General features: G+C 41.0%; 1 protein-coding gene across 2 annotated transcripts in view; it reads left to right on the top strand.

Annotated features, from left to right (window-relative positions):
- The window catches only part of STRN3 (striatin 3), a 69,616-nt gene extending 43,192 nt beyond the window's left edge, over positions 1-26,424 (top strand). Inside the window, exons 8-19 of one of the 2 annotated variants that reach the window (XR_005453944.1) lie at positions 2,607-2,717; positions 8,078-8,218; positions 11,966-12,099; positions 13,970-14,145; positions 14,286-14,333; positions 15,107-15,228; positions 17,544-17,711; positions 18,926-19,066; positions 22,142-22,249; positions 23,380-23,466; positions 23,551-23,830; positions 26,042-26,424. Coding sequence is in view for 1 of the 2 variants with exons in the window: in XM_038756857.1 (XP_038612785.1) it covers positions 2,607-2,717; positions 8,078-8,218; positions 11,966-12,099; positions 13,970-14,145; positions 14,286-14,333; positions 15,107-15,228; positions 17,544-17,711; positions 18,926-19,066; positions 22,142-22,249; positions 23,380-23,466; positions 23,551-23,720 (1,406 nt within the window). In the remaining variant the exon portion in view is untranslated. Of the gene's footprint in view, positions 1-2,606; positions 2,718-8,077; positions 8,219-11,965; positions 12,100-13,969; positions 14,146-14,285; positions 14,334-15,106; positions 15,229-17,543; positions 17,712-18,925; positions 19,067-22,141; positions 22,250-23,379; positions 23,467-23,550; positions 23,926-26,041 lie in introns of those variants that run through there. The other variant, XM_038756857.1, reaches the window with a different exon arrangement.
- Positions 26,425-27,269: the final 845 nt, after the last annotated feature.

Here is a 27,269-nt window from a genome sequence, read left to right as displayed (position 1 = left end):
ATTTTTACTTATTTCAGATATCACCTAGTCTGCTTTTATTTTTGCTTTTTATAGTCCATAACTTTAGATTTCTCTTCTTTCCTCCTTCCCTCCCATATACTTTGCTTTACAGTACCATATTTTTACAATGTACTTTGTGATTAATATTTATTTTCACCCTATGCTTTCTTTTATTTCCTTTTGATTTGTTTGCTGTTTTACACTTTGTGCTTTGGTTAGTCCCCCAAAACAAGCAAAGAATGAAACTGGCTTCATTTGCCAAGTTCATTTCTACCTTATGTTGATGCAGGTTTCTCTTGGGCTTTTTATATGGAGGTGCACACCTCCAAACTTTTACCTAAACTTAAAAGTTTCTTAGGTAGGAATCTTTTAGCATTGAGCGATAGGTACAGTTAACGATTAGAACTGTGATGCTGGTGTGGATTAATTTAATATTACCTGGCAGATTGACCAGAAAGCTTTTATGATTTAGTGCATGCCAAAATACCTTGGTTTTTCAAGTGCACCCCATTTGATATAGGTTTCTCAGTTACAGAATTCCAGACTTGAGAAGCCCAGTTTGAAGATAATTCATCCAGAACTCCAGTAGAGCATCCATTCACATTTTGATTATCCGAGCATCTGGATGGCCCACATGAAGGAAAAATAGTGCAGTTTTAGAAAGTCAAGGAAATTCCACCTTCAAGTCTCTTTGATGGGTAGATGATTCAGTGGCCCTTCAGTACTGAAAACTAATCAAGTTTTTGATTTTCCAAAAATTGTTTTCGATTTGGCCCTAATCACTGTTTGCTCCAATGCATTACTTTAGTAATATAGCTATTCCTCACTTAATGAATTAATGTTCTTGAAAAGTACAACCCCAGGCAAAATGATGTCAAGCAAATCCAATTTCTCCATAAGAATGAATGTGAATAGGGGTTAGAGAAGCAGCGTGGCTCAGTGGAAAGAGCACGGGCTTTGGAGTCGGGTCGTGGGTTCAAATCCCGGCTCCGCCAGTTGTCAGCTGTGTGACTTTGGGCAAGTCAGTTAACTTCTCTGTGCCTCAGTTACTTCATCTGTAAAATGGGGATTAAGACTGTGAGCCCCCCCTTGGGACAACCTGATCACCTTTTAACCTCCCCAACACTTAGAACAGTGCTTTGCACATAGTAAGCGCTTAATAAATGCCATTATTATTATTACTATGTGGGGAGAGGGAGAGCATGAGACTCCAGGAAATTTCAATCAGACAAAAGAATATGTGCATTTATACATTCACACATATATATACATATGTCTTTTTGTCTGGTGAAAGTTTCCTGGAACCTAGCCCCCCTCCTTTATTCCCCATCTCTCTCCACTCCATTCTTTCATTCTTATGGGGAAGTTGTGTGTGCATGTTTATAATTTAAGGCTATAGATTAAATTATAGATATGCACGCACACACACGAGAAATTTTAAGCAACTTACTAGCATCAATGATTGAGATGGAATTAGAGGGTGGAAAATGTCTAATTTAGTATACGAAAAAATGATTTTTTCTGGCTTTCTTACTGTTACTGTTAGTCATTCCATTGTCACTTGATGGACATTTTTGCCCCGTGCTACTGAGTTAATCAATAAAACAAGACTTTAGAAATGTTCACAGAATACTTGCCTAGATACAACTGAAGCTGCTTCCCCAACACTGAAAAACACTTGGTTTGTGTCATTGGTGGGAAAGGCCAAGTAAATTGGATGGAAACATATTAGTATTTGTAACTCTGAAAGGAAATGTTTTCCCAAACAAATTATGCTTAAATTTTTGCTTCTGTATGTTTTCTTTGATCTCTTCAGTTATCTAGAAATATAAGAAGCACAGAGTTTTATTTAAAGGTCAATAACAGCAGCTGAGGTTTCTTTAGCAAGTGCACCACATTTATTTTTCCTTTCCCCTCTGTTCACTGCTCTTTCATCTCAAAAATAAAATGGTCTAACATTGGAACCATGAGATTGCATTTATTAACCTTAGACCTAGACCACTGGAAGAAGGTAAAGCGATTGAACGGTTTTGATTTGTGTGAATGTTTTGCGTTTATTCTGTATTTATGAAGTTAAATTGTAAAACTGTACATGTAAGTTCCAGTGTATTTAGACCAGTATGCTTATTCATTAGTAGAGCTCTTTTGTGCATGCCGAAAGTGTGAGGATGCATGTTGTCATCACCAAAATGGAACTGACATACTCTTAGCCTGCCTTTTCATAGGTAGTATGCATGAAATTCATTTATTTGCTTATTCAATGCTGGCTGACTATTTTCTATTAACACCTTTCTAAAGATGCGTTAATCCTATTTGGAGAGTTTCAAATATTGATTCTAGTAATGTCAATCCATTATTTAAATGTGAATCCCCAATTCTAATTTGTGATACAGCACACAAGTATCGATTAAATATATGGAAACTAAGGAGAAACTTGGTGCTTGAATAGTGTAAATAACAGAACTGAAACTGCACCTTTAATATATTTACGATATAATCTGCTAGTACATTTTGATGATAATTATGTAATGCCATGATAGTTGACAGCCAACAGCTTGCATTGCCAAATGCTGACTTTTTTTCTTTTAATAATATGCTGCATGTAGACAAAGATGACCTGTCCCCAACTGCAGAGGTTTGGGATGTAGACCAGGGGCTAATAAGTAAACTGAAGGAACAGTACAAGAAGGAACGAAAGGGGAAGAAAGGGGTAAAGAGTAAGTGCAGATTCTAACTATTGTAATATAACATTACTTCTCATGTTGAGGGCAATATTTCTAAGTTCTGTGGGTCTTTTGGTTTTTTTATTTACTATCCTTCCATAACCGGGGCAACCAACTTTAAACTTTCTCTGATGTCTATCATATAAAATTTTCTTTTGCTACATTTTTAATAAGTTTCTGCATTTGAGAGAACACATTCAGATGTTAAGTGTGTGAGGACCTGGGTTGAGGGCCAGTAGAGCTTTTAAGAGAGTCCCAACCGAAAAACTTGGGCTGATGTGGGTTCTGCAGTCACACTTCCAGAAATAAGAGATTGCAAAGGGAAAATCCCCTCATTCTTTCCCACCTGGGATCTGAAATAGCTTTGGAATGTTTTTTAACGAAACTTAAGCATTTTTCAGGTATTGTCTCCTCTAACTTAGTCCTTTCTGGGCCTGTTTTAAAAATTGGTTAGATAAAGTAAACCTTTGTAGTATATTTTAAAATCATCCCAGAGTACAGAGCTGGTTTCCCTGCAGCTTTTCAAAATGTGGGAATACGGGCTAAATGTGTGGGGTTTTTTTCCCCCTGCACTGCTAAATATTATTTCATATGTCCAAACAAAAGAGAACTGAATTTTACATCATTTTTCTTTTTTTTTTTTTAAAAAAAGGAGAAGAATATGGAAGTGTTTTTGCCCCATACTTTGGAGGAATTGGCTTTAGACCTGGCCCATTAGTGAGTGGGCCTAAAGTTTCCTAAGAGGGTCTAAGCCAGTTCCTGGGAGAAAGTGACAAACTCTTGACATTCCAAACTAAACTGTATTTTGTTGCCCTCCCTCCCACTCTTGAAATGATCTGAGTGAATATCCCACTCTTGTGGCCTTTCCGAGGAATGTAAGCTAGATGACGAGGCACTCCATGTAAAAACCTCTGCATGGGAGAGAAGCATCACAGGGACAGAGAGAGATCTGTCGGCATATCACTGAGGCTTCCCTCTGGGAATGCCAAGGAAAACCCAGCCTCAGCTACTACCTCTAGGCTTTTTTAAAATTCCTGCTATTGGGGTTTGTTTGTGTGGGCCTCTCAGAGATGACATTAAGGGATCAGTGAACTGGTGCATTTACTAGGAAAAAAAGTCCAGAGACAAAAATTAAGAAGCGTAGTTTCAGATTCAATCAATTGTGTTGAGCGCTTACTGTGTTCAGAGCACCGTATTGAGCGTTTGGGAGAATACAGTATAACACTACAACAGACACACTCCCTGCCCACAACAAACTCAGAGTCAGTCTAGAGGGGGAGACAGGCAGTAACATAAATACGTTACGGATATGTACATAAGTGCTGAGGGGCTGGCCCGGGGAATGAAGAAAGTGAGAAAGTCTGGGCAAAAGATTGGCTATTTGCCCCCATCCTTTAGCTCAGGGAGCATTTCTGTCCATTGAAAGGAAAGGGTTTGAGAGGCAAAACACAAACACAGGGTGGTGGTGGGGTGGCTGGCTCTGTGTGTGTGTGTACACACACAGGCACAGGCATGTGATACATTTTTAATGTGCCTAATTCAATAAAATCCCGTTTTAGTTTGTTTTAAAACTGGCTAAATAATGAAATTTGCGATGTTGGTTTGGGTTGCTTTTTGCAAACAATTTTGAATAGTAGGTGCTAGAGATTTACGTTTTGGGAAATTTAGCGGCGATCCTTTTGTGTCAGAATAGAATTATTTCCTAACTGAAGTTTAATAAGTTTAAAAATGGAACCCTAGTATTTAGCACCGTAGGTCAACAGGTTTCCATTATTTTAAGACAGTGCTGGACTGGCTGTGGGCAAGCTGTAACCACTATCATTTCTGCATGCTGTACATTTTTGCATGATTGACTTTTAGCAAAGTAAATTAGAATTTAGAGAATTTAAATTTTGTTCCAAGGGAAACTAGTTTCACTTAACACCACTGATCTTTGTCCTACCTGTGGAGTTCATAAAATGGCTGCTTGAAGTTAATTTTTAAAATGCTTTTATATTGATAATATTGGGTCCCACACTTTTTTCCCTTTTTTCTAGTTGTTTTCCTGATAGGGAATTTTGATGACTAGATTTGTAACTGGGATAAAGCTTGGAACAGAAATTTAGATTAAAAGAAGACAACTGTTTGTATCTTGGTTTATTTGCTAAGAAAACAATTAAGTTGGTCTAAAAATAAACATTAATTTATTCTCAGTCTCCCTCTTTGGTCTCTTCTCCCTCTTCCTTTCACTTCTGTGGGGACAGGTTTTAAAAATTCAAAACTTTTACTCTTGAAGAACTCTCAGGTTCTTATGCTTCAAATCTGAAAGGGGAATCATTAATTTTTTAAAAAGTGTTTTATCTGCACAGTGAATTTGATCTCCTCAATTTTTGTGTGCTTTGGATAAAAATCAGGATTCACTGTTTCCAATACAGCTCATAGAGGTTGATATGGTTCTATCTGATTCCTTGGAAACCATTTAATAAGTAAATTTTACTCCCAAAACCCAGACCTCCATAAGAAATAACAATTATTTAGGTACTGGCAAACATATCTACCATTTTTGTAAATATAGGTACCATGGCCAGGTCTTCAGGTTAACTGGCACAAAGCTAAACGCTGTCCTCTCATGATAGAGACCTATTTCAGTCTCTGAATTTGAGATATAACAAAACCCAATTTTGTTTTAGGTCTCATTAGCTTATTCCTTTCTCTTCTTTCAAGGGACCGACCCTAATTAATCTGTAAATTTGTGAAGTTACATAATCTGTTCTTCTGGGATGATAGTTATTCACTGTGGAGCCCCCTTAGGGTATTTATATTTGCAGTCATCAGTGTTACAGGCTGCCATTCTTTCCTCTCTGGTAGAGATACACTCTTCCTTCAGTAACACGAAATTTTAATTTTTATTCTGTTGAACAAAGACTCAGTCCTGATTCTTCATGGTGAACTTGTCTATTTTTTCACAGAGTTCTTTTGCAGTGTACAGTTCACAAATATAATTCTTGTTTGTTTTTTTCTCTCTCTAAATATGTAATCCCAGAATTTTTAAGGACTTATGCCTTTGTATTATGCTTTTCTGGCCTGATTGCTAGTCCTTTAAAAAAGAAATCCATTTTCTTTCTTCTGTGGTGCTTGATCCCAGCAAAATATTACATCCCACACTTAGACATTTGCTGTTGTCCAAATTTTTGTATGAGCTTCGGTTTACTGTGGACTTGGAAATTGCAGGCTATTATTGGGAGCCGTAAGGTTGCCGATATTGGATTAATCCATCTTGCTTCTACTTTTGAAGCTGTGTGGCCTAGTGGAAAGAGAACTGGCCTGGGAATCGGAGGATCTGTTCTAATCCCTGCTCTGTCGCCTGATGCGTGACCTGGGGCAAGTCACTTCACTTTTTTGTGCCTCAGTTCCCTCACCTGCAAAATGGGGTTTCAATATCTGTTCTCCCTCTTAATTAGATTTGTGAACCCCATGTGGGATCTGATTATCTTGTATCTATCCCAGCACTTAGTTCAATGTTTAACACATAGTAAGCTCTTAACAAATACCACCATTGTTTTGGAGTTGTCTCTCTGGAGACTGGTACTATTGTTGGAAATACAGTGTAGGGAGCCTTCATTTTCTAAGCCCATCGTTAACTTTCTCAGTTGTTTAAAGGCAAGTAAGTTCATTTTAAGGTCCTTATCTAGAAAAGCTAAAGCTTAAATTCTTGCACAGTCTCTAAAACTAAAGTAATTAACTCAATTTTATGCCTAACCTTATGTGAACTCAGCAGATCTCTTTGTTTTCCTCTTTCCCTTCATTTTTGTGGGGTAGGGCAGTTTCCCGCTCACTGTCTGAGGCAGAACTTCTCTGTACTTTGTAACAGTTGTAATATTTCAATGTTTGTTGTGTCTGTGCTTCGGGATGGAGGAAAAGAGGAAAGGCCACATCCCCCTCAGGCAGGAACAGAGGAGTGGACGGGGAAGAAAACACCTATTTCCCCTGGATTGTGTATATGTTGATGAAGAAAGGCGTATTCTAGTCCTTTGCAGGTCCTAATGCTGAAATCCAGTAGCTTATGAGATACAGACTTTTTTTAGGCTTTTTTTTTCTAGAACATTTTGTCAACCAATAATTATGGGTTATTAAAAAAAGTCACATCTTTGGCAAAGGGATAATGTCTTAACTGAAAGAGTAGGCATTGCTTCTGCTTCATCTTATGTTTACAAACTATCTTGCCTATAACTCCTGATCATCTAGAGAACAAGTGGATTGTGTACAGTGCTCCGCAGAGTAAGCGCTCAATAAATACGATTGAATGAATGTGAGGAGAGAAGAAAATGTAAAACTTTACTATCATTAGATACAGCTACCTAAAAAGTCCAGGGGCCTCAAGAGACTTCCTAGCAGCGTGCCACTGCTCCCAGCCCCTGCCCCAGCTGGCTCTTGCTTGTCACCGTGATTCACTGCACCTGTTAAAGGGATGGAAAGGTAGCGAGAAAGTTGCTTATTTTTTTGGATCTGTGGCTCTTAGCCATGTTACGTTTTGGGTTTGCAGCTCTTCAGGAAGCTGGACTAACCCTGAATTATGTTGTGACCTCTTGCTGCTTTTAAACATCGGTTGGGAAGACCATAAGTTAGTCTTGCCTGTTCAGGTAAAGATGAGGTCAGATTTGGGCGGGTTATGAAAGGAGACAAAAATGAGGAATAAAGGATGCTTTCCCTATCCTTATCCGTAGTTTGGAAACTTAACAATTGTTCATTGAGAAACCTTTGAAGAATCCAGGGATTTTACTCTTGGGGGAAGTAAATGTATATGTTTTGGAAATGTTAGCATAATGTATAACGTATTAAACATTAACAAGAAAATTATTAAATGCCTAACAATTGAGTAGCTGATTGGCTTTACTTAAAAAAAAAAAGCACACCAGGGAAAGTTAATTGTTTGTTGCACCCTCTCCTGTTCCTTTTACTCTTTGGTAACATTTCTTTCTCATGGTAGGTTTTTTAACTAAAACTTTTTAATTTTTCATGCATTCAGTTCATCAACATCCTTTCCCAAATCCCATTCTCCCCCTCCTCACCCCCCTTTTGATGGATCCCTTCAGCTGCGGGCTAATGAGAGCTTGTTCTCTTGGGAGTTGGTGGGTGAAGGGAAAAACAACTCATTGCGGAAGTAGTGTGTAGTACAGTAAATAATGGGCCGTTAATTCACATTTTATTTTAACATTTACCCTGAGACATAGTGGAACATTTACCATACCGGGAATTTAATGTCTTTACAGGGGAACAAGTAGACATATTTTGTTTCATTAGTCAATCGGTTTTGACTGCTAGTAAGTCAGGCAGTGGCCATCAAATGAACCTGTGCTGCGGACCTTAATTTTCAGGGGTCAACAGGACAAAACTTCACGACATGATAGCTGATCTGGGAGATGATGAGCTACCCCACATCCCTTCAGGAATCATTAATCAGTCTAGGTCACCCTCTTCTAGAATGACTGATCATGAAGGTGCAAGAGCTGAGGAAGGTACAAACATTCGGCTACCGTATTTCTCTGTGTTGCAGAAGTTTTTCCACTATAAACCCAGTTTACTAGTATCAAACCTTCCTGTTATTATGTTAGAGAGGCTTCAGGTGGTGATCTTCAGAGAAAATGTTTACCAAGTCTTTGATGTTACCGCAGCTTCAGATTTTTTGGTCTCACTTGAAATCAAAAAACTTTGCCCTGTTCATTTTGTGTCAAGTGGAATTGATTTGGGCATTTGCAGTCTTACTTAGGCCTGGGATTACAGTAGCGTAGGAAGAGCACATTTGATGTTATCGCTCATTTGAAAATAGTGTTAAAATCTATATACATAAGAAAAATGAGACCTCCTATTTATAACTTTTTTGGATTGACCCCCGTAATTGTTTGGCCAACCTGTCATCCTAGGATAAAATAGCTTAACTTTAGTTTGATAATGTAGTTTTATTAATGAACTGATTTAGCATAAATGAATGTAGAATATGCAAAGCAAGAGTACATTTTTGCTGATGGTTTTTTTTTCCCCAGTCTGACTTGATCATAGCTACACCCTGGAATGTTTATTTCACTTATCAAGTCAAACCAAAATACTCAGTAATCTGCTTGTCTCCCGTAAACATTTCTTTGGTGATTTGAGGGTTACATTTCCTAAATCCTTCAGGCCCACTAGAAATACTTTGATTCAAGCACAATATTTACAGAGCATTTTTAGGAGGAAGAAGAAACTCAGTGTTAAATTCCAAGGTAGCCAGACTGCTTTTTGTCCGATAATTCGATCTGCTTTCTAATGTTCTAGTATTGCTTATTTCATCTGCATTTAGATGTACGATTATTGAATCCTTTGTTGTGTAGTACTTAAAAGATAAGGATCTATTCTTTTATTGAGGGTCATCAGGTTTTTGAGTTTGGAATAGCCAAGGACACAAGATCACGTAAACATGAAATTCCTTTTTTAAATCACTTTCTTAAATGGTGTAATGGTAATAATTGTGGTTTCTATAAGTGCTTAGTACGTGTCAGGCACTGGAGTAGATACAAGATAATCAGGTCCCATATGGGGCTCACACTCTGTCAGAGTAGGTATTGAATCCCTATTTTGCAGATAAGGGAACTGAGGCACAGAGAAGTTGTGACTTGCTCAAAGTTACCCAGCAGGTAAGTGGCAGAGCTGCTATTAGAACCCAGGTCTCCAACTCCCAGGCCTGTGTTCTTTCCACTAGGCCATACTGCTTCTTTACATCCCCAACAACTCATTTGAACACCATCAAAGTCTAAGAGAATGCAGAAGGCACTCACAGTGCTTGATGATTTTATAGTGTTTGGGCAGGGGTTAGTAGAAGCCAGATCTCAGCCTTCTAACAGTGAAAATCTCTGTAGGTGGTGCACCCTAAAGGTACTTGATTTTATCAAAATAACATCCTATCTATCTTGTGCCACTGACTATTTTTTTCCGAGCCATTTTGTATTAACCTAGGTTAACTTAAATAGGGAAATCAAATAGTACTGATTCTTTATGAAAGTGTTTACCTTGAGGAAGTAGCCTTTGGGAATTGTGACTACAGTACATTGCAGAGCTGATGTTTTTAAAAAGCAGCAAGAGTGTAAAAATCTCTGGCATCAGTGTGTGAATGCTGTCTGGAGGTCTAAATTGGTGTTGCTTCTGAACATTTCTCTTTTAATGGGACAGTGTTTTAATCTGATTAATGTATGTGACTATCCCTTGGTATAATGAGGTAATGATTGTTGATCACACATTGTTGAGATGTTAGTCCCTCCCATCTCCCCTTTTTCCCTCCACCTTCTGAATCAATAGCATTTGAATGCCCACTGCGTGCGAAACACTGTACTAAACAATTGAGAAATCACAACAGAACTAGTTAGTGAAGGGAAACCTCCTTGGGACAGTGAATATTGACTGGGCTGAATTCAGACCATCCCACAGGCGACCAAGGCCGTTATAGTAATTTGGATTATTTTGACTGAACTACTAGTTGATATAGTTGTATGTGAGGAAAGGATTTTAGCAATCTGAGTTCCTTTCTAGAAACAAATTTACCATTAGGTATTTAAAATACTGAAATAAGCTGCATTGAAATTCTCGATGTAATAACGGAAATCTGTTCACTCATATTTAAAAATTTCAAGCACAGATAAACACACTGAGAATATTAAAGTAGGAAAAGGCACTATCCAGATTACTGCAGGATATAGTTTGATTAGCATTAAATATATTGTTATTAATTATACAAATGCTAAACTAACTCTTCAAATCTGAAAAACTTTTTATATATCATAATGGTAACAATCAATTTTAAGGTTTGAATTGTCAGATTTAGATAGCATGCTATTGTCAGATAAAATGTACAACTCAAAATCTCACAGAGACGGTAGTTAATGAAGCAAATCTGAGTCTGCTGGATAGAAGTTTGGATTTATTATTTCATCGTAGTATTATTATCATCAGTATAAAACAGCATGAATCAACCACTCTAATGCTTTCACAGGAAAACTTGGGGAGTTTAAAAAAATTGGAAACTAATAGTGTTTGGTGTGCATGCGCCATTCTTTATTAAATCTGCATCTACTTAAAGCATGTTTAAAGTGACTTGTAATCTCATTGATTCTACTGGATGAATTTATCTTGAAATTTCAAGTTTGCTTTTGATGCGTACTTTTGAAAGTTTAGAAAAATAACATATCTTCTGTCCATTCTCCGCTGTAGTTATGAGTATTTCACACTCAAGTTGGATTGGCGAATAAACTAAGAAATTGATTTTAGCAAGCCATTAGTATCAGGGGTATGCAGTAAAAAAATAATCAGTATTCCTGTATTTATTGAGCGCTTCAGTGTGCAGAGCACTGTACTAAGTGCTTTTTAGCCATTCATAGCTGCAAATCGTACATGATAATAAAGTAGTCTATCATACCAGTTGCACTTGGACCGCATCCAGGTATCGAACGTGAGTTTTTGACACCTAAGAGCCCAAGTTTTCTAAAGAAGACACCAGTTTGATACTTTATTATATTTCTATAAAAATATAGTGCAGATTCTAAGTTGGATTTAGAAGTGGGCCGAACAGTTATTCTGCTTAGAATAAGTGCACCATTTTAGAGCACTGTGGATCAAAAAGACCCGGAAGGAATTGTCACCAGTTGGTTTCTAAGCAACAGACTAATTTGATGAATGCTGTTAGCCACTGTTTTAATTAGTGGGTTCCTGTTAGATAGTCTGAAGGCAGACTATCTAAAATTCGTGAGCAAGCATTGGTTGTACCCCTCTACTAGCAAAAGATTCTTGCTCCCACCGCTGTAGCTCACTGAAGATCGGCATTGAAAAAATGCTTCGAGCGTCTCTTTTATTGTTGAGTGTCTCAGGATAGCTCAAAAGGCTTGTGCTCCCTGGATTTTAGTGGAGAAACTGAAATGGAATTGCATTCTTCCAAAGCTTTTGTGTTTTCCTTTTTAACTTGTAACTCTGATAGAACCATATGGAACCAGAGGCCTTGAGAATTGGACATAAAGCCAATTGGAATTGGCTCTAACAGAATAATGGTAGTTCCCTCATAATAAAGTCACATCTTATCGCCCAACAGGAGGGTTACTGTTTTATGAAGATGCCTTGGGAGGGAAATAGTTGAGTAGTAATTGTCATTTTATTGTGGAATATAATCTTAAAGTGCTTACTTTTTTTCAACATTGTGTTGTACCATATGATTTTCAGCATTTAAGAAGCGGTTTTGTTCTTTATAGCTGAACCAATTACGTTTCCATCTGGAGGAGGCAAGTCATTTATTATGGGTTCTGATGATGTTTTGTTAAGTGTACTTGGCCTTGGAGACCTTGCAGACTTGACGGTAACAAATGATGCAGACTATAGTTACGATGTAAGTGCAGTTTTATTTTAAACTTCCTAATGCTTTTGATAAAGGGACTTTGGTTTTCAGAATCATTTCTAAATGGGTAAAGAAGATTAATCTCTAGGTGCATGGGAAAGATTAGTTTAAAATGTTTCATTATCAGTATGGTATTGATAGTGATTTTTTGTTTAGTCTTTTTAAAGGGCTTTTTACTTTCTTTGTTGGTATTGCATTTCTTCAGGGATATTAACCAAGATTATGATCTTTTGGGTGAAACCTGTAAAGTATCTACCCAAACAATAATTGTTTGCATTTTTTAATTATTCCTAGACCCACAAAAAGCTGGATGGGTTTTTCACTGAACTCAATTCTTTCTGTCCGCTCTTTTCTGTTGTTGTTTTCCTTGCTTACGCTCCAGTACCTTTTGCAGCATACTAAGTTCAATGATTTAAAAGCCCTTAGAGAATCTCAAATTTAAATCTGGAACAATCTTTTGCCTGCTTTGGAAGCAGTTGAAAAATTCCCTTTCTGTGAATTAAGAAGTGAAGGCATAGAAAGTTGTGACTCATTCAGGCTTGTCCACGGTCAAACCTAGAAATAGTTTCCCCACCTACAGAAGGTGGGGATCTGAGAGGGGGTTAAGCAGTCAATCGGTGGTATTTACTGAGTGCTTTACTGGGTGCAAAACACTGTACCAAGCACAGAACAGGTAGAGACAAACCCTGCCCACAAGGAACTTGCAGAGTATAGATGGATACATGTATATATGTGTTCTGGGGCTGGCTGGTGCATGCGTAAATAGCAGAGTGCTTAAGGGGAACAGACCCTATTCTATATCTGCATAGTATATAGACTCTGAGTTTTATAAAAGACTTTCTCAATGATTAGGGAACGATGGGGTTGGGGAAGAGTCTAGATAAGTTTGCAGCAATTGCAGTGAAGTAGGTTTTCCCCTTTTAGAAAGAGTTCTGTGGCTTGGAAGTCCCCTGATGGTAGTTCTTGCCCCCACCCAGCTGAACTTGCCATTTTCCCAGCTGCCCAGAGGGGACAGTTACGGCTTTTTGCACTTCTGTGTATCCAAAGATCACAACAAACAGGCAGTTTGCTTTACCTCAACTCCCCCAATTGCTCACTTCTCTTAAAACACCTTGACCCTTCTTCCTTGTTCCTTGGTCACACTCACCAGACCTCCTGAATAGGTCTTCTCCTAATGATTTATTTGGTCTCTTCCTCAGAAACGTAAAGAACCTGAGGGCCTTTGCCCTCAACTCATCTCCCTCCATCTTCACCTCCCCCATAAACTGTCCTTTGTCCTATGAAACCTAGCTTGAGAGCAAGCCAAATTTCATTTCTCCCTTTCCCCTGTTCCCCATTCCGCTCCTTAGTGGTTGATGGTTACAATGCCAGCCCCTCTCCTTAAAGTCCCAGGCATGAGACACAGTTGTAGCCTCTTCCATTGTCAGTCTAACTTCATCACAATATTACTTCCCACCTTCTTGAGGAAGTGCCAGTTGGAACGCTGAGACGTCCTGGTGACCTTGCTTTCTTAAGGTTCTGGTCCAGCTCCCCTAAACTCAACTTTTCTGATTATATATTAGTAAATGAGTTTCTCTTTGAGGGGGCTATGCATATTTCTTTAATTTGATGCTACCTAATCAGCAAACACTGTTTGGTCTAGGTATCTTAATCCGAATTGGGAAGTGAGAATAATATCCTCTTGTGTTTGCTTGGATTTCATCGACTGATACTTGCAAATTTTATTTTTTATTAGACTAACACTGGTGTTAAAAAGTGTCGAGCAGTTTCTAAAATGCTTTTGCAAAGCCTCGTAAAATATTAATCATGTCTAATCATCAGCGAGCTTTCGTTAATTGTGGTGCCTTTTTTATCTTTTTAGTTACCTGCCAACAAAGATGCCTTTCGGAAGACATGGAATCCTAAGTATACGTTACGCAGCCATTTTGATGGAGTGCGGGCATTAGCTTTTCATCCTGTAGAGCCTGTGCTGGTTACAGCCTCCGAGGATCACACTCTGAAACTGTGGAACTTGCAGAAAACAGTTCCTGCCAAAAAGCAAGTATTTGAGAGTCCACCCACTTCATACTGGCTTGAAAAGCTTAAAATTAAAAAAATTATTGTTACGTGAGGTGCATTTCCTCTCCCCATGGGCATTTAGTAACTTGATATCTCTTCTCACCTTCCCCCTTTTTCAGGAGTGCCTCTTTAGACGTGGAGCCTATCTACACATTTAGAGCCCATGTGTAAGTTTTTCAACCAAAACTGCTCACAGTGTAACTGCTGCTAATTGTCAGTGCCAAATAAATACCAGACCCAGAAATTTTCTGAAGTTTTTTTCATCCAGGATTCAGTGGTGGCGCGTGCTGTTGTTGGATTTTTTAAAAATTAATTTTATAGAAGTTATTTCTTTTTCTAATTTTTCAAGATCTCATTTAACCAGGAAAATCAGCATTGGCCCACAAGTATGCCTAGTTTTTCTAATAAATTGGGGCTGTGGAGGTTGAAGGGCCTAGTGAGTCATGGTCTGACTTTCATGCCCCTGACTGTTAACACATTCAGTGTTTGCAGATTTGGTGCCTATGTTTAGTTTTATCAGTCAGTAGTATTTATCGAGCCCATCTTAAGTGCAGCCCGCTATACCAAGTGCTTGGGAAAGAACAACTGAGAGGCATGATCCCAGCCTTCAAGGAGTTTGCAGTCGACTTTAATAGGAATCTGTTGGTGCAGGCAGCGAGTAGCCCAAAGAGGTGGGAACAACTAGTCCGTTGGAGATTTACTGGATAACTGTGTTTGACCCTCGCAGGTCACATATCACATGTCATTTCTGAATATAAGTTTGCAAACAAACTAGTTTGCATGTGAATGCTTAAATTAAGACAACTGATTGAAGCCTTTTGTATATACAATTAGTATCACAGTGTCTTTAAAGCAACATCAGCTAGCATTTCAAAGTGAGGAGCTTTATTAGATGGCTTTCATTTAGACACAAAGTCACATTTTAATTTTTCTTTTATAGAGGCCCTGTATTGTCATTGGCCATTAGTTCTAATGGTGAGCAGTGTTTTAGTGGTGGAATTGATGCAACCATCCAGTGGTGGAATATGCCCAGTCCTAATGTGGATCCATATGACACATATGGTAAGCACCGTTGTTTTGTTGTTTGTTGACTCAATCAGGAAAGTTTATCCAGAGTTTTTCTCTGTAGCTAAGGCATGGTTTCTGAATTTTAAAAAAGCTGGGTTATAACATCTTTTCTTAATCACAGTGGTTATACCAAATCATGCAATCAGTTCTGGCCAATTACCAACAATAATAATAATAATAGTGGTATTTAAGTGTTTATTACGTGCCGGGCGTAGATACAAGATAATCAGGTCAGGCACAGTCTGTGTCCCACGCAGGGGTCAGAGTCTCTGTCCCCATTTTATAGATGAGGTAACTGAGGCAGAGAAGTTAAGTGATTTGCCCAAGGTCACATAGGAGACAAGGGGCAGACTTGGGATTAGAATTTAGGTCCTTTGACTTGCTGGCCCCTGCTCTTTTTCCACAAGGCCAAACTGCTTCTCATGCTATTTTATCTAAAGTGCTGGCTTCCACTAATGTGTTTTAAACATAAAATTTCCTCTGTCCAGAGCCCGTTAGAGTAAATCGCTCCCTTAATTGTGGTGTGTGTATTGCAATAATATAACAAAGCCAGCTGAAGTTCCAGAGCCACTGTATCTTTTCTTCCTCACTCCTATTCCTCCCTCATTTTTTTCTTTAAATAACATGTGTTAAGCACTTACTATGTGCCCGGCACCGTATTAAGCACTGGGGTAGGTACAAGCTAATCAGGTTGGAAACAGTCCATGTCCTCTCTGGGGCTCACAGCTTTAATCCCCATTTTACAGATGAGGCCCAGAGAAGTTAAGGGACTTGCCCAAGGTGCACAGCAGACTTGTGGCAGAGCCAGGGTTAGAACCCAGGTCCTCTGAGTCTCAGGCCATGCTGCTGCTCCTCCATGTTGCGGGGGTCTTGAGCAGGAGCACTAGGAAAGGTAGAAGGACATCTGCGCTGTCCAGATGAATTCTGGTTGCTCTAAGTTGGATCTGATTGCCTTTTGGGGGAATCCTAGAGTGGGGTCTAGGGGAAGGGAGATTGCAAACCCAGAAGAGATGTGGGCTGGGAATAAAAAGAAGTGTCCTTGCCCAGTTGCATCTAAACAAAACAATTCTGGTTGTTTTAATTCCCTGCAGATTTTTTTTAAAGATTAATCAATCAGTAGCGTTTATTGAGCACTTTCTGTGTGCAGGGTGTTGTACTTAGCTCTTGGGAAAGCACAAGCTTTTGGTATGATTGTCTTGTAATCTACCACGGCTCTTATTACAGAGCCTGGCACACAGTAAATGCTTAACAGATACTATCCAAAATAGTAAATCTCTGCAGCCTGTTGTATTCGCTTCAGATTTGCCCTATCGAGTAAGTTTCACGAACACGTGACATCAGCGGCATTTATTGAGCACTTACTGTGTGCAGAGCACTGTACTGAGCGCTTGGGATTTTCCGTATCGAGCAAGTTTCACGAACACGTGACATCAGCGGTATTTATTGAGCACTTACTGTGTGCAGAGCACTGTACTGAGCACTTGGGAGAGTACAGTACAACAGAGTTGGTAGCCATGTTCCCTGCCCACAATGGATGAAACTTAGATGCGGCAAACAGGTTCCTGTTTAACCAGTTTCTTTCGGTGCCATAGTAGGACTTCCAATCAGGGATTAATATCATGCCCTGCTTTGCCAGGGCAACCTCAGTTTCCAGGTCCTTTGAGTGTTACACTATAACCAAGTTAGACGTTAACATTTGTCTGCACTGACATATTTTGGTAGTTAAGAAAGAAATTCCATAATCTGTTTTGTTTATGGGGCTGTTGGACCTAGAGATTTGGCAGTCCTTGTTCTGCTCACTGTCAGGTAAAAAAAAAAAAAAAAAATCTGTGTGATTTAAGCCTGCTAAAATGAAGTTGGACTATTACTAAAGAGTTAAGGAATCTCTCTTTTTTGCAAAAGGGATAGAGAAGAACATTACACCGCGTAACTTCTGTTTTCACCCACTTTTTAAAAGACCTTTTTAATGACTTCATAACAGCAGTTAAACGGTTATATATGTGAACGGAATGCACTCTTGGATAAGATGGGTGTCAAGGAGCACCAGTATTGAAGGGTGGTTGGTAGCCATTTTAGCCTTTCTTTTCCCCCTTGGTCCTTCCCTCTCCCAGTTTTGACTGTCGGGAGGGACAAAGTCGTTTGCGTTGCCCCCACAACTTCCTGATCCTGCGGTGGGAGCTTAACCACTGATAATGCAAAGGAGAACTGTCCGGGAACCGTGCTCATAGTATCAGCCTATATGCATTATTTGAAATCGAACCCATGTTTAAAGGGGTATTAATCGGACCACTTTCAATTTTTCTCCTCAGAGCCAAACGTTCTAGCTGGCACATTAGTTGCTCACACAGATGCAGTCTGGGGTCTTGCGTATAGCGGCATAAAGAATCACTTACTGTCCTGCTCAGCAGATGGAACCATTAGACTGTGGAATCCCCCAGAAAAATTGCCCTGCATTTGCACTTACAATGGAGACAAGGGTGAGTGGGGACTTTGTTTTCAGTGGGAAAGGATTGGAGAATTTGGGGAGAGCTAAAGCAGACTGCTCTTTTCCTGTTTTTCCTTCAATTTACTGAGGAACACAAGCCTGATATTAGCTGCTGAGCTCAAAGTACTTAATGTTATAACAAGGTGAAGAAACTTTGGGGTCTTTTTTTATCTGCAGTAGCCTGGACACATTTTTTATTGGTTGTCAAGTTAGAGAACCAGATGAAAAACTATGTTTATTGTTGTTACTCCTAAAGGTATTCTAGCTGATTTTTGAGACAGCGGGGAGGCAGTTTTTCCAAGTCCTTTAGTATGAGCACTTAAGGCAAGTACCACAAATTCCATTAGTTCAGAACAGGAACGGAACTGAGCTCTTTCATCAGAGAGGAAAACCTGGAGAAACTCACTTCCAGATTGGTGGGAGGCAGGAGAACTGTGGTCTTCAGTGAGCAGGCCATGTGTCCCCCCTCTCCGAGCCTTCCAAGAGATTGAGTGACACTTTTATAGCAGAAGAGCAAACAGTGGTGGTGTCAGTCTGACAAATTGGAAACGCTTTCCAAAGGAAAGATTTTTGGAGAGGGTAATGTGTGTCCTTCAACAGGGGGATTTACTTGTGATGTTAGACCAGGCCCCTAAGTGGGCTATTACTAAATTCCTTGCTGTTCTTCCTTAGGATATTTGCAAATTATAATTTGCAAATTATAGTCATTTTAGGGCCAGTACATTATGTATAAAAGTACTCCAGGGTTGTTTGGGGATTCTCTAAAGCTGGCTCCCAGGTGCCAGCAAGGCTCTCAAAAGGTGAGAAAGTGAAGAAGAGGTTCTGGGGAATCTGAAAAAGCAAAACTGAAAACAGAGAGAGGGCTGTGCAAATAGAGAAGAGAGAAAGTCAGTAAGCTTCTCAGAAGCCTAATAAATAATCAATGGCATTTGTTGAGCACTTACTATGCAGTGCACTGTGCTAAGTGTTCGGGAGAGTATTAATACAAAAGAGTTGTCAGGCACATTCCCTGCCCATAATGAGCTTACAGTTCAGGGATGAATAAATACTATTACTAAGTTCTCCACAGACTCTCCGTGGGTTTAGTCTGGGCATTCATTCAGCTTGCTGTGACTATCTGATGGCTTTACGATCTGTGAACGCTATTTCTCTTTGCTGGGTTCTGGCTGCTCCATTAATGCTTTTTCTCCGCCTTGAATCTTTCAGCACACGGAGTACCCACGTCTGTTGACTTCATAGGCTGTGATCCTGCTCATATGGTGACCTCCTTCAACACTGGCAGCACAGTCATCTATGATTTAGAAACGTCACAGTCTGTGGTCATGCTTTCGTCACACATAGACTCTGGTAAGTTTGTGGGAGATCATTTCTGTCCTCCAAAGGATAGATTCTCTGTCCTCTCCCTAACGGATCCAAGGCAGTTTCACTAGTTAACTTGTGCAGTTGATTGAGCCAGAACTGTTCTCAAACTTTCTAACCCAAGAGGGGTCATTTAGGTAGCAGCCCAGTAAAGAGGATACCTATTTTGTGTTGGCTTCTGTATTGTCCGCATTGTGGGTTTATCCCCTCCATATGGGCTAGTGTGATGGAGGGCAGATTAGGGTGAAGGCCTTTGACCCACCTCGGGGCTCATAATATAAGAATCAATCAATCAATCGTATTTATTGAGCGCTTACTGTGTGCAGAGCACTGTACTAAGCACTTGGGAAGTACAAGTTGGCAACATATAGAGACAGTCCCTACCCAGCAGTGGGCTCACAGTCTAAAAGGGGGAGAGAGAATAAGTGGGGGAAGGAAGGACTGCTCCCTGGGAACTGGGAATTCCTGATCTGGGCTCCCAAGTTTTAGGAAAAAAGGTGGGTATTCAGGCCTTTGACAAAGCATATTTCTATAACCTGAGGATTTGGGATGAAAACTAGTTTAATCCAAAAGAGAAGAGATCTCATTTGGGGCCTTTTCCTCCTCTGCCCATTCATGCCCTAGGCAGTTTTCTCTCTGTCTCTCAGACAGCATTAGAGTCACATTTCCCCATCTGTGGGCCGCTGAGCTGATATCTGCCACCGGTCAGTTGGATTGGGGTTGGTTCGGCTCCCTTTCTCACGGCACACTCTTACCCCGTTAGTAGGGCTTGGAGTCAGCAGACATTTATGCAGAGGGAAGGTTAAGCCAGAATGGGGCCTGGAGGCCAGCACGGAAGAACCTAGTCCCGGGCCCCGGCAAGGCAGCAGGTTGGACGTTATCCGAGGCCAGATTGGCAGGTGGTTTGGGTGCACTTCTGGGAGGTGCCATCACACCTGAAAGAGGGCCCACAGGGCTTCTGGCAGGTATAGCCTTAGCAGAAGGCTAATGAGCCTTGGTGATGAGCCGGTGATGAGCCTTGGTCCAGTCATCAGTCACTCAGTCAATCACTGGTATTGATCGAGTGCTTACTGTGTGCAGAGCACTGTACTGGTGAGCACCTGGGAGGGTGCAGTATGACAGAGTTGGTAGAGAAGTTCCCTGCCCACAAGGCAAGAAGCAGTGTGGCTAAGTGGAAAGAGAATGGGCTCTGGAGTCGGAGGTCATGGGTTCAATTTCCAGCTCCGCCAACTGCCAGCTGTGTGACTTTGGGCAAGTCACTTAACTTCTCTGTGCCTCAGTTACTTCATCTGTAAAATGGGGATTAAGACTGTGAGCCCCCCGTGGGACAACCTGATGACCTTGTAACCTCCCCAGCGCTTAGAACAATGCTTTGCACATAGTGAGCGCTTAATAAATGCCATCATCATCATCAGAAGCAGCACATTTTTTTTTTTAAAAAAAAAAGGGAAAAAAAGTACCATCCCAGCCTGAAGCCCTTAAAACGAAAGGGGAGGAAAGCTCAGGGGGTGCTCAACACCCACCCAAAACCCATTTAGGTTCTATCTATCTGATGTCCTGGTGCAGAGGGACTGTTGGGGATGGAGTGTGCGCCTTGGTCTGTCTGGGACTGTCTGCATTCGAAGCCCCCCTCTTTGGGTAGGAGATGACAGCACTGGAGAGTGTGCTCTGAAAGCCCAGTGTGCAAAGGAAATAGGTCTACCAGCTCTTAGACTGTACTCTCCCAAGCGCTCAGTTCAGGGCTCCTGCACACAGTAAGCTAAGCGCTCAGTAAACACAGTTGATTAAGGAATTGTGTTCAGAGATATTCTAAGATTGTTTTGCAGTAGAAAATTGTTAGGAATGGGAACTAGAACAAGGCTCTCAGACCAAAGAAGAAAAAGGCAATTTTAAAATCACTATTACCATATAGTCTTTTTTTTTGTAATCTGAAAACTAATCCATCAGTCAATAGTATTTATGAGCATTTGAGATCCAGCAAGGTCAGTGAGACCTGATGGTGGTGAGAATTGCAACTTTCGGGGTCAGAGTAATTTTCTGGGATGTCTGAGCTGGTGGTTTCCAGAAGGATTTTCCCGAAGTCCACAGCCAATTCTGGTATTGTTCTGGCATTCATAAGCATGTCATGACCTGGTAAATACTTCCAGCTCTTTCAAATAAATGTCCCCAAAAGACCTTTTTGGAGGGGTGGCAGAAATAAAGAATGGGAACATACAGTTTTCCTCATTCCTTCTTCCTGAGAAGAGAGTAAAGTGGCTACCCCTCTTGGGTGCTATACCTGGACAATTTCAAGTTGCCTTCTGTGGGCACTGGTGATAGTAGAATTAGGACTGCGGTGAACTTGGTGTAGTTTCCTGTACTTTGGAATCCCACCATCCCTATCTCCCTACCAGGAGAGCATCCCTACCTGTGTTTGGAAAGATCTTTTCGGTCTAGTGTGCATCAAAGCTTCTCCCGGACTTCTTTAATGCAGTATTGTCCGAGCTGTCTTATATCCATAATCCTGCATCCCCATGGCTTCTGCAGTAAAAGCAGCATGGTTCAGTGGAAAGAACCCGGGCTTTGGAGCCAGAGGTCATGGGTTCAAATTCTGGCCCCGCCACTTGTCAGCTGTGTGACTTTGGGCAAGTCACTTCACTTCTCTGGGCCTCAGTTACCTCATCTGTAAAATGGGGATGAAGACTGTGAGCCCCCCGTGGGACAGCCTGATCACCTTGGGACCTCCTCAGCGCTTAGAACAGTGCTTTGCACATAGTAAGCGCTTAATAAATGCTATCATTATTATTATTATTATTATTATGATGATGATGGGCTGACCGGGGTTAAGAGGCAGACCCTGTCACATTTATTCAGCTACCAGGTCAGCAGTTCCACAAGCCAAGGTGCTGCTGTTGACCCACGGAAACTCACCCTGTGGCTTGGCTCGGAGTCTCAGATGGCCCCAGTACTTTCAGACCGGTAGTAGGACCTGGTCTTTTAAGCTAGAAAAACTGAATTGCAGTGAAAGCAAACAGGCTTACAGATTGTATGATGTCATCACTTGCTTTTTCTTACCTTTTTCAGGTTTACAATCAAATAATCACATTAACAGGGTAGTGAGTCATCCTACACTTCCTGTTACAATTACTGCTCATGAGGACAGACACATCAAGTTTTTTGACAATAAAACGGGTAAGAATTTGAGTGCACGGGGATGTTATCCTGCTGTTTAAAGTGCAATCTTCCCTTTTGTACCAGAGGTGACATGCTCTCAGTATATGTTTTGAAAATATCATCCTTTAACGTTTTTCTCAGAACACTTTATTTACTATGCCATACTGTGATCTTCACATCTGAGAGAGGAAGTCCTTGTTTTTCCTTGCCTAAGATGTGTTCTTGTCTAGTTTTGCATGTGCACATAGGCCTGTACCTTTTAGGCACTTGGATTTCACCCCACCCTCAGCCCCAGCGTACATTTCCCTAATTTATTTATTTATATTAACCCGCATCCCCCTCTAAACTGGGACCTCTTTGGAGGCAGGAACTGCATTTACCAATTCTGTTCTTCCCAAGTGCTTTGTTCAGTGCCCTGCACACAGTCGGCACTCGAATATGTCAGTGTCAGTCACCCTAATAGCTCAGATCCTGTTGGATTTACTTATTTATTTTAGCATTTTGACAAAATGAATGTGAGTAGCAGGTTTGAACTGTTGACTGTCACGGCATCGCAGAATAGTTTAATGTCTGGTTTGATAAGCTGAACTTATTTCTTCAATTCCTAAGTGAAAGATAGAGTACTGCTGATACCTTTGTCTGGTTGACCTTTCTGGCTGCCACTGCATATTGGGCTTGTATGCGGGATGGGTCCTTCTCGCCCGTTTTTCGGATCATCAATTCCCGTATTGAGGGGTTTACCCTTACTACGGGCTGACTGGGAGCTGGTCTGCACAGGTTCCAAGTGCTGGAACAGTGTTCAGCGCCTAGAACGGCGCTCGGCACATAGTAAGGGCTTAATAAATACCATTATTATATTTACAAGTGAAATACCCGCAGTGTACAGGTGCAAGAATCTGAACTTGTGCATTCTCTCTTTGTGTCTTTTATTTGTGACTTCAGCTTTTCCTCTGGCTGCATTTTTATCCTTGGAGACCTGTTGGATAAAGGGCCGGTTTAGGCCCCGTGTCCAGCTTAGTCTTCCCGACAACTGAGGCAGGGGCTCAGCTATCCAGACAAAGAGTCTGGTGCTGGATTCCTTCCCGCTGCCAAATCGGTTTCAGCTCCCACCCGTAATTCCCCTGTTTTGTGTGTGTTGTGTTCCACAGGTAAAATGATCCATTCTATGGTGGCTCATTTGGATGCTGTCACGAGCCTAGCTGTAGATCCTAATGGAATCTATCTGATGTCTGGAAGTAAGTTGGCCCTTCTCCGGGAATGGGAACGTTCGTCCGGGAGGGTTGCGTGGCGAAACTGAATTTCCGTTGTTTCCAATGCAGGCCACGACTGTTCCATTAGACTGTGGAATTTGGACAGCAAGACCTGCGTGCAGGAAATAACGGCCCATCGGAAGAAATTGGACGAATCCATTTACGACGTCGCTTTCCACCCGTCGAAAGCGTACATCGCCAGTGCAGGAGCTGACGCCCTGGCCAAGGCGTTTGTCTGACCCAGCGAACACCTGCATCCTCAGAGCAGGTCTGTGGGGACAGAAAAGGGAGGAATGCATCACTGCCATCGTGGAGGTTACTGAGAAGACACTACACACGATCTGCCCAGGTGACGGCTACCGGGGACAGGTTGAAGTTGGTGAAAGTCACCACATTTTGAATAATGTCAGGCTCATTCATTCAACTGTAATTACTGTATTTGCGGGGAGGTTAGGGTGGGGGGGCGGGGAGGCGGGGGGAGGAACCAGTATTTGTAGCCTCGACCGGATTTGAACTGAGCAAATGCCTGTTCCTTTTAGGTGTCTTTAAGCAAACGTGGAGTCTGATCTTACAAAAAGACTGATTTTGGGCTCTGTGTGCTGCCTTAGGGTTAGGAATGTGGTGCTCTCGTGGGGGAGGCCGGGGGTGGGGGGGGGAGCTCCAGGAGGCGCCGTCTTTTCATCTCTTAGTGATCTTCTGTTTCTCGGTTGAATGCCCCAGATTCCCTTTGAAACTTATTTTGCTTTAAAAAAAAACGACAAAAAAAGGAAATTTAACTTAAAATATTTTAGCATTAGTTGCACAAAATGTTTGGATAAAATTCTAGTTTTTATAAGTCTTTTTATATATTTAGCCTGTCACAACAGTGCTCAAGATTGTATGGATGATGTTTTTTCTGCATTATAGAACCCCAAAACAGAGATCTCACTGCCCCGCTGCTGTGTAACCACACTCTTCCCTTCTTTTGCCTAAATCAGCTCAGCCAAGTCCCTCTGTAAGGATGCTAATTCATCTTCCTCATCACGTAACTCTTCTCAAATAAAGGACTTTTAATAAAGAAAGTACATTAAGGTGAGAAGAGGGGCTTATCGCCCCCAGTGAACTCTTTAAAAAAAAAAAATTAATCCTGGCATCCTATCACTATGTGATATTTTGTACATCTTACTGTATTTACAAGTGTATTTATCAAGGATTACCCATCTTGCTAATGGCCTATTGTTATTTATTTCACTTTTTGTTGGTCTTTATATCCTTTATGTAGTGTGCTAAAGGGCCCCGTATATCTATTGTGGCACTCTTTAGAACAGTCTAAAATGGACTAAAAATGGAGCATTTGGTAGTTTTAACGTTCCAGACCAGGTTTTCGTTTCTCCAGTTACGCGTCTGGGTTGTCCGTGATTCCAGAAAAACCAACCCTGCTTAAGAAAACGTTTGGGGGTGAGAATGTTTTCTTTGCGTTTCCAGTAGGATACAAAAGTAGTTGAATTCAGGATTCATAACTCTGCCGTGTGTGGACTAGTTAACCCTGCTTTTATTTCTTCAGATGTGCTTCAGTTTATGGTGTACCTAAAGGTTTTGTTGGTGTGCTGCATGGTTAAGACAAAGTATTTTTTCTAGTCTTCCACAGAATTTTTCTGATCAGTTTGCGCGTTTTGATGAGTTTTGTAAGGTTTTTGTTTTACAGACGATGAATCAGCAGGTTTTTAAGATTGTACCACATAGCAAAAGTACAGCTGTCAAAAAATGTATATAAAATGCATATAATAAATATTAAATGGCGTACCTGTATGTTACTGTTGGCTACATTCTTTTGTGTTGAACTGTTACCGAGTGTAATATTTTCTTCTCATCGGACTAGGAGACGGAGCTAGAATTTCGTAGAGATTCCACCGTTTTATGCTGTTTAAATAATCACTGCTTTTAAATTTGTGATTGCTCGTTGATAGCTCGACAATGTTAATTTCTAACAGATAAGACAGTCGGCACCACTTTTAAGAACCCCCTTCCCGGGTGGACTTCATCTCGGCCGGGCTTGTACGGGCCCCGGTTTTTCTATAGGAAAAAGAACTTGGTGATTGGCAATATCAATTAACTGGTGATATTTATGGTGCACTTACAGTGTGCAAGAGCACCGGGCTAAGCGCTCGGGAGAGTAAAAGGCAATAGAGTCGACAGACTCTCTCTCTTCCCCCCTCCCTTCCCGCTGCCTTTAATTAAAGAATGCTTTTGAGAAGAGCTAGTGACGCGGTGGGAATCTGAGCCAAACCAGAATATTTGTCATCCGGTATTCCTAGCTCCTCCATGCTCCCTGCAACCCTCACTCCGGGTGCGCTTTGAGGTCGTCCCTCCCCTCCGTTCCCAAGCACAGGGGTTGTTTCTTAAAGATGGTGCTGAATGTAATACCTTGTGATTCATCCTGTTTGGTCCCGGAGGGTCTCATGGCTTGCCTTGTTTCTTTTTCGGAAGTGGAATCCCAAGAGGATGGCAACACTAAGAAAAGTGACTTGCACAATGGATCATATAATCTTATTTAGCAACTAACTTGTTTTTTTGTTTTTAGCAATGTCATGTTGAAAATGTGCTGCAGTAACTCTTGTATAAAACAGACAATGGGGAACTTAATTCTCTACCATTCAGATCCAGGTGAGGATTTCAATAACTGCTTGTAGGACACTAAAAACGGTTTTCCGAAATTCAGTCAGCTATTTTGCACTTTTTGTTTCTTCTGATCTAAAGCATTCAACTAATCAACAGATAAGAGGGTGTGACTTTGAATTTTTCCTGGAAGTAATTTCACTATCGCCTTTTCTGAAGCCAAACATTGTTTCTGGCAGCTTTTCCAGACTGCTGCATTACTGCTTAAATGAAATGTGATTGTTAAACATTGCAATGCATTAACACTTACCCTTTCTGGAATTGTATTAAAATTGAAATGGGTAAAAATTAGTATACTGGTTGGTTTTTTCACTAAGGGATTAGTCTCCTGACCTGCCTTTCTCTCAAGTCTTAATACGGTTGGGACCTGGCGGGGAGCCGAGAGAGAGGTCGGATCCCGGGTGAGTTCTTTGTCCTTAAGGGTCTCACTGCTGATGGTTTAGGGAAGAGCCCGGGCACCGTGCAAGATAGTTGCAGTAAACGGTGCAGGGCCTGGCACCCTTTAACTTAGCACCGTCCCATTACTAGAGAATCAATCAATTGTATTTATTGAGCACTTACTGTGTGCAGAGCAGTGTACTAAGCGCTTGGGAAGTAGAAGTTGGCAACATATAGAGACGGTCCCTACCCAACAGTGGGCTCACAGTCTAAAAGAGAAGAAAGGCTGATGTCTCTGTGGGGACCCTCCACACCCTGTGCCAGATAACGCATCTGCCCAGCAGCCAAAATTGAAACCCAGTGAGTTTGGGAAGGAGACTGACCTAGGAGCAGATGCCTGCTTCTAATTCAGAGGACCTGGGCCCTAATTCTGGCTCTGTCATTTGTCAGCTGGGCATCCTTGGACAAATCACTTTTCTTCTCTGGGCCTCCGTCACCTCATCTGTAAAATGGGGATTCAGACTCGATAAGCCCCACGTGGGACGTGGACTGTGCCAACCTAATTGTCTTGTCTGCACCCCAGCACTTAGTACGATACCCGACACATAGTAAGTGCTTAAATGTTGAAAAAAATAGACCTTTCCCAGGGAGGACAGGCTGAATTGTGGGCCATGGGATTGGAAACTCCATGTTCAATTCTTGCTTTCTCCTCTAACATCCCACATCATTTTTTTTTTTACTGTTGCGCTCTCCTC

This window comes from Tachyglossus aculeatus, chromosome 14 (genome assembly GCF_015852505.1).
Source record: "Tachyglossus aculeatus isolate mTacAcu1 chromosome 14, mTacAcu1.pri, whole genome shotgun sequence".
Taxonomy (NCBI): domain Eukaryota; kingdom Metazoa; phylum Chordata; class Mammalia; order Monotremata; family Tachyglossidae; genus Tachyglossus; species Tachyglossus aculeatus.
This window is presented reverse-complemented; position numbering and strand designations above follow the sequence as displayed.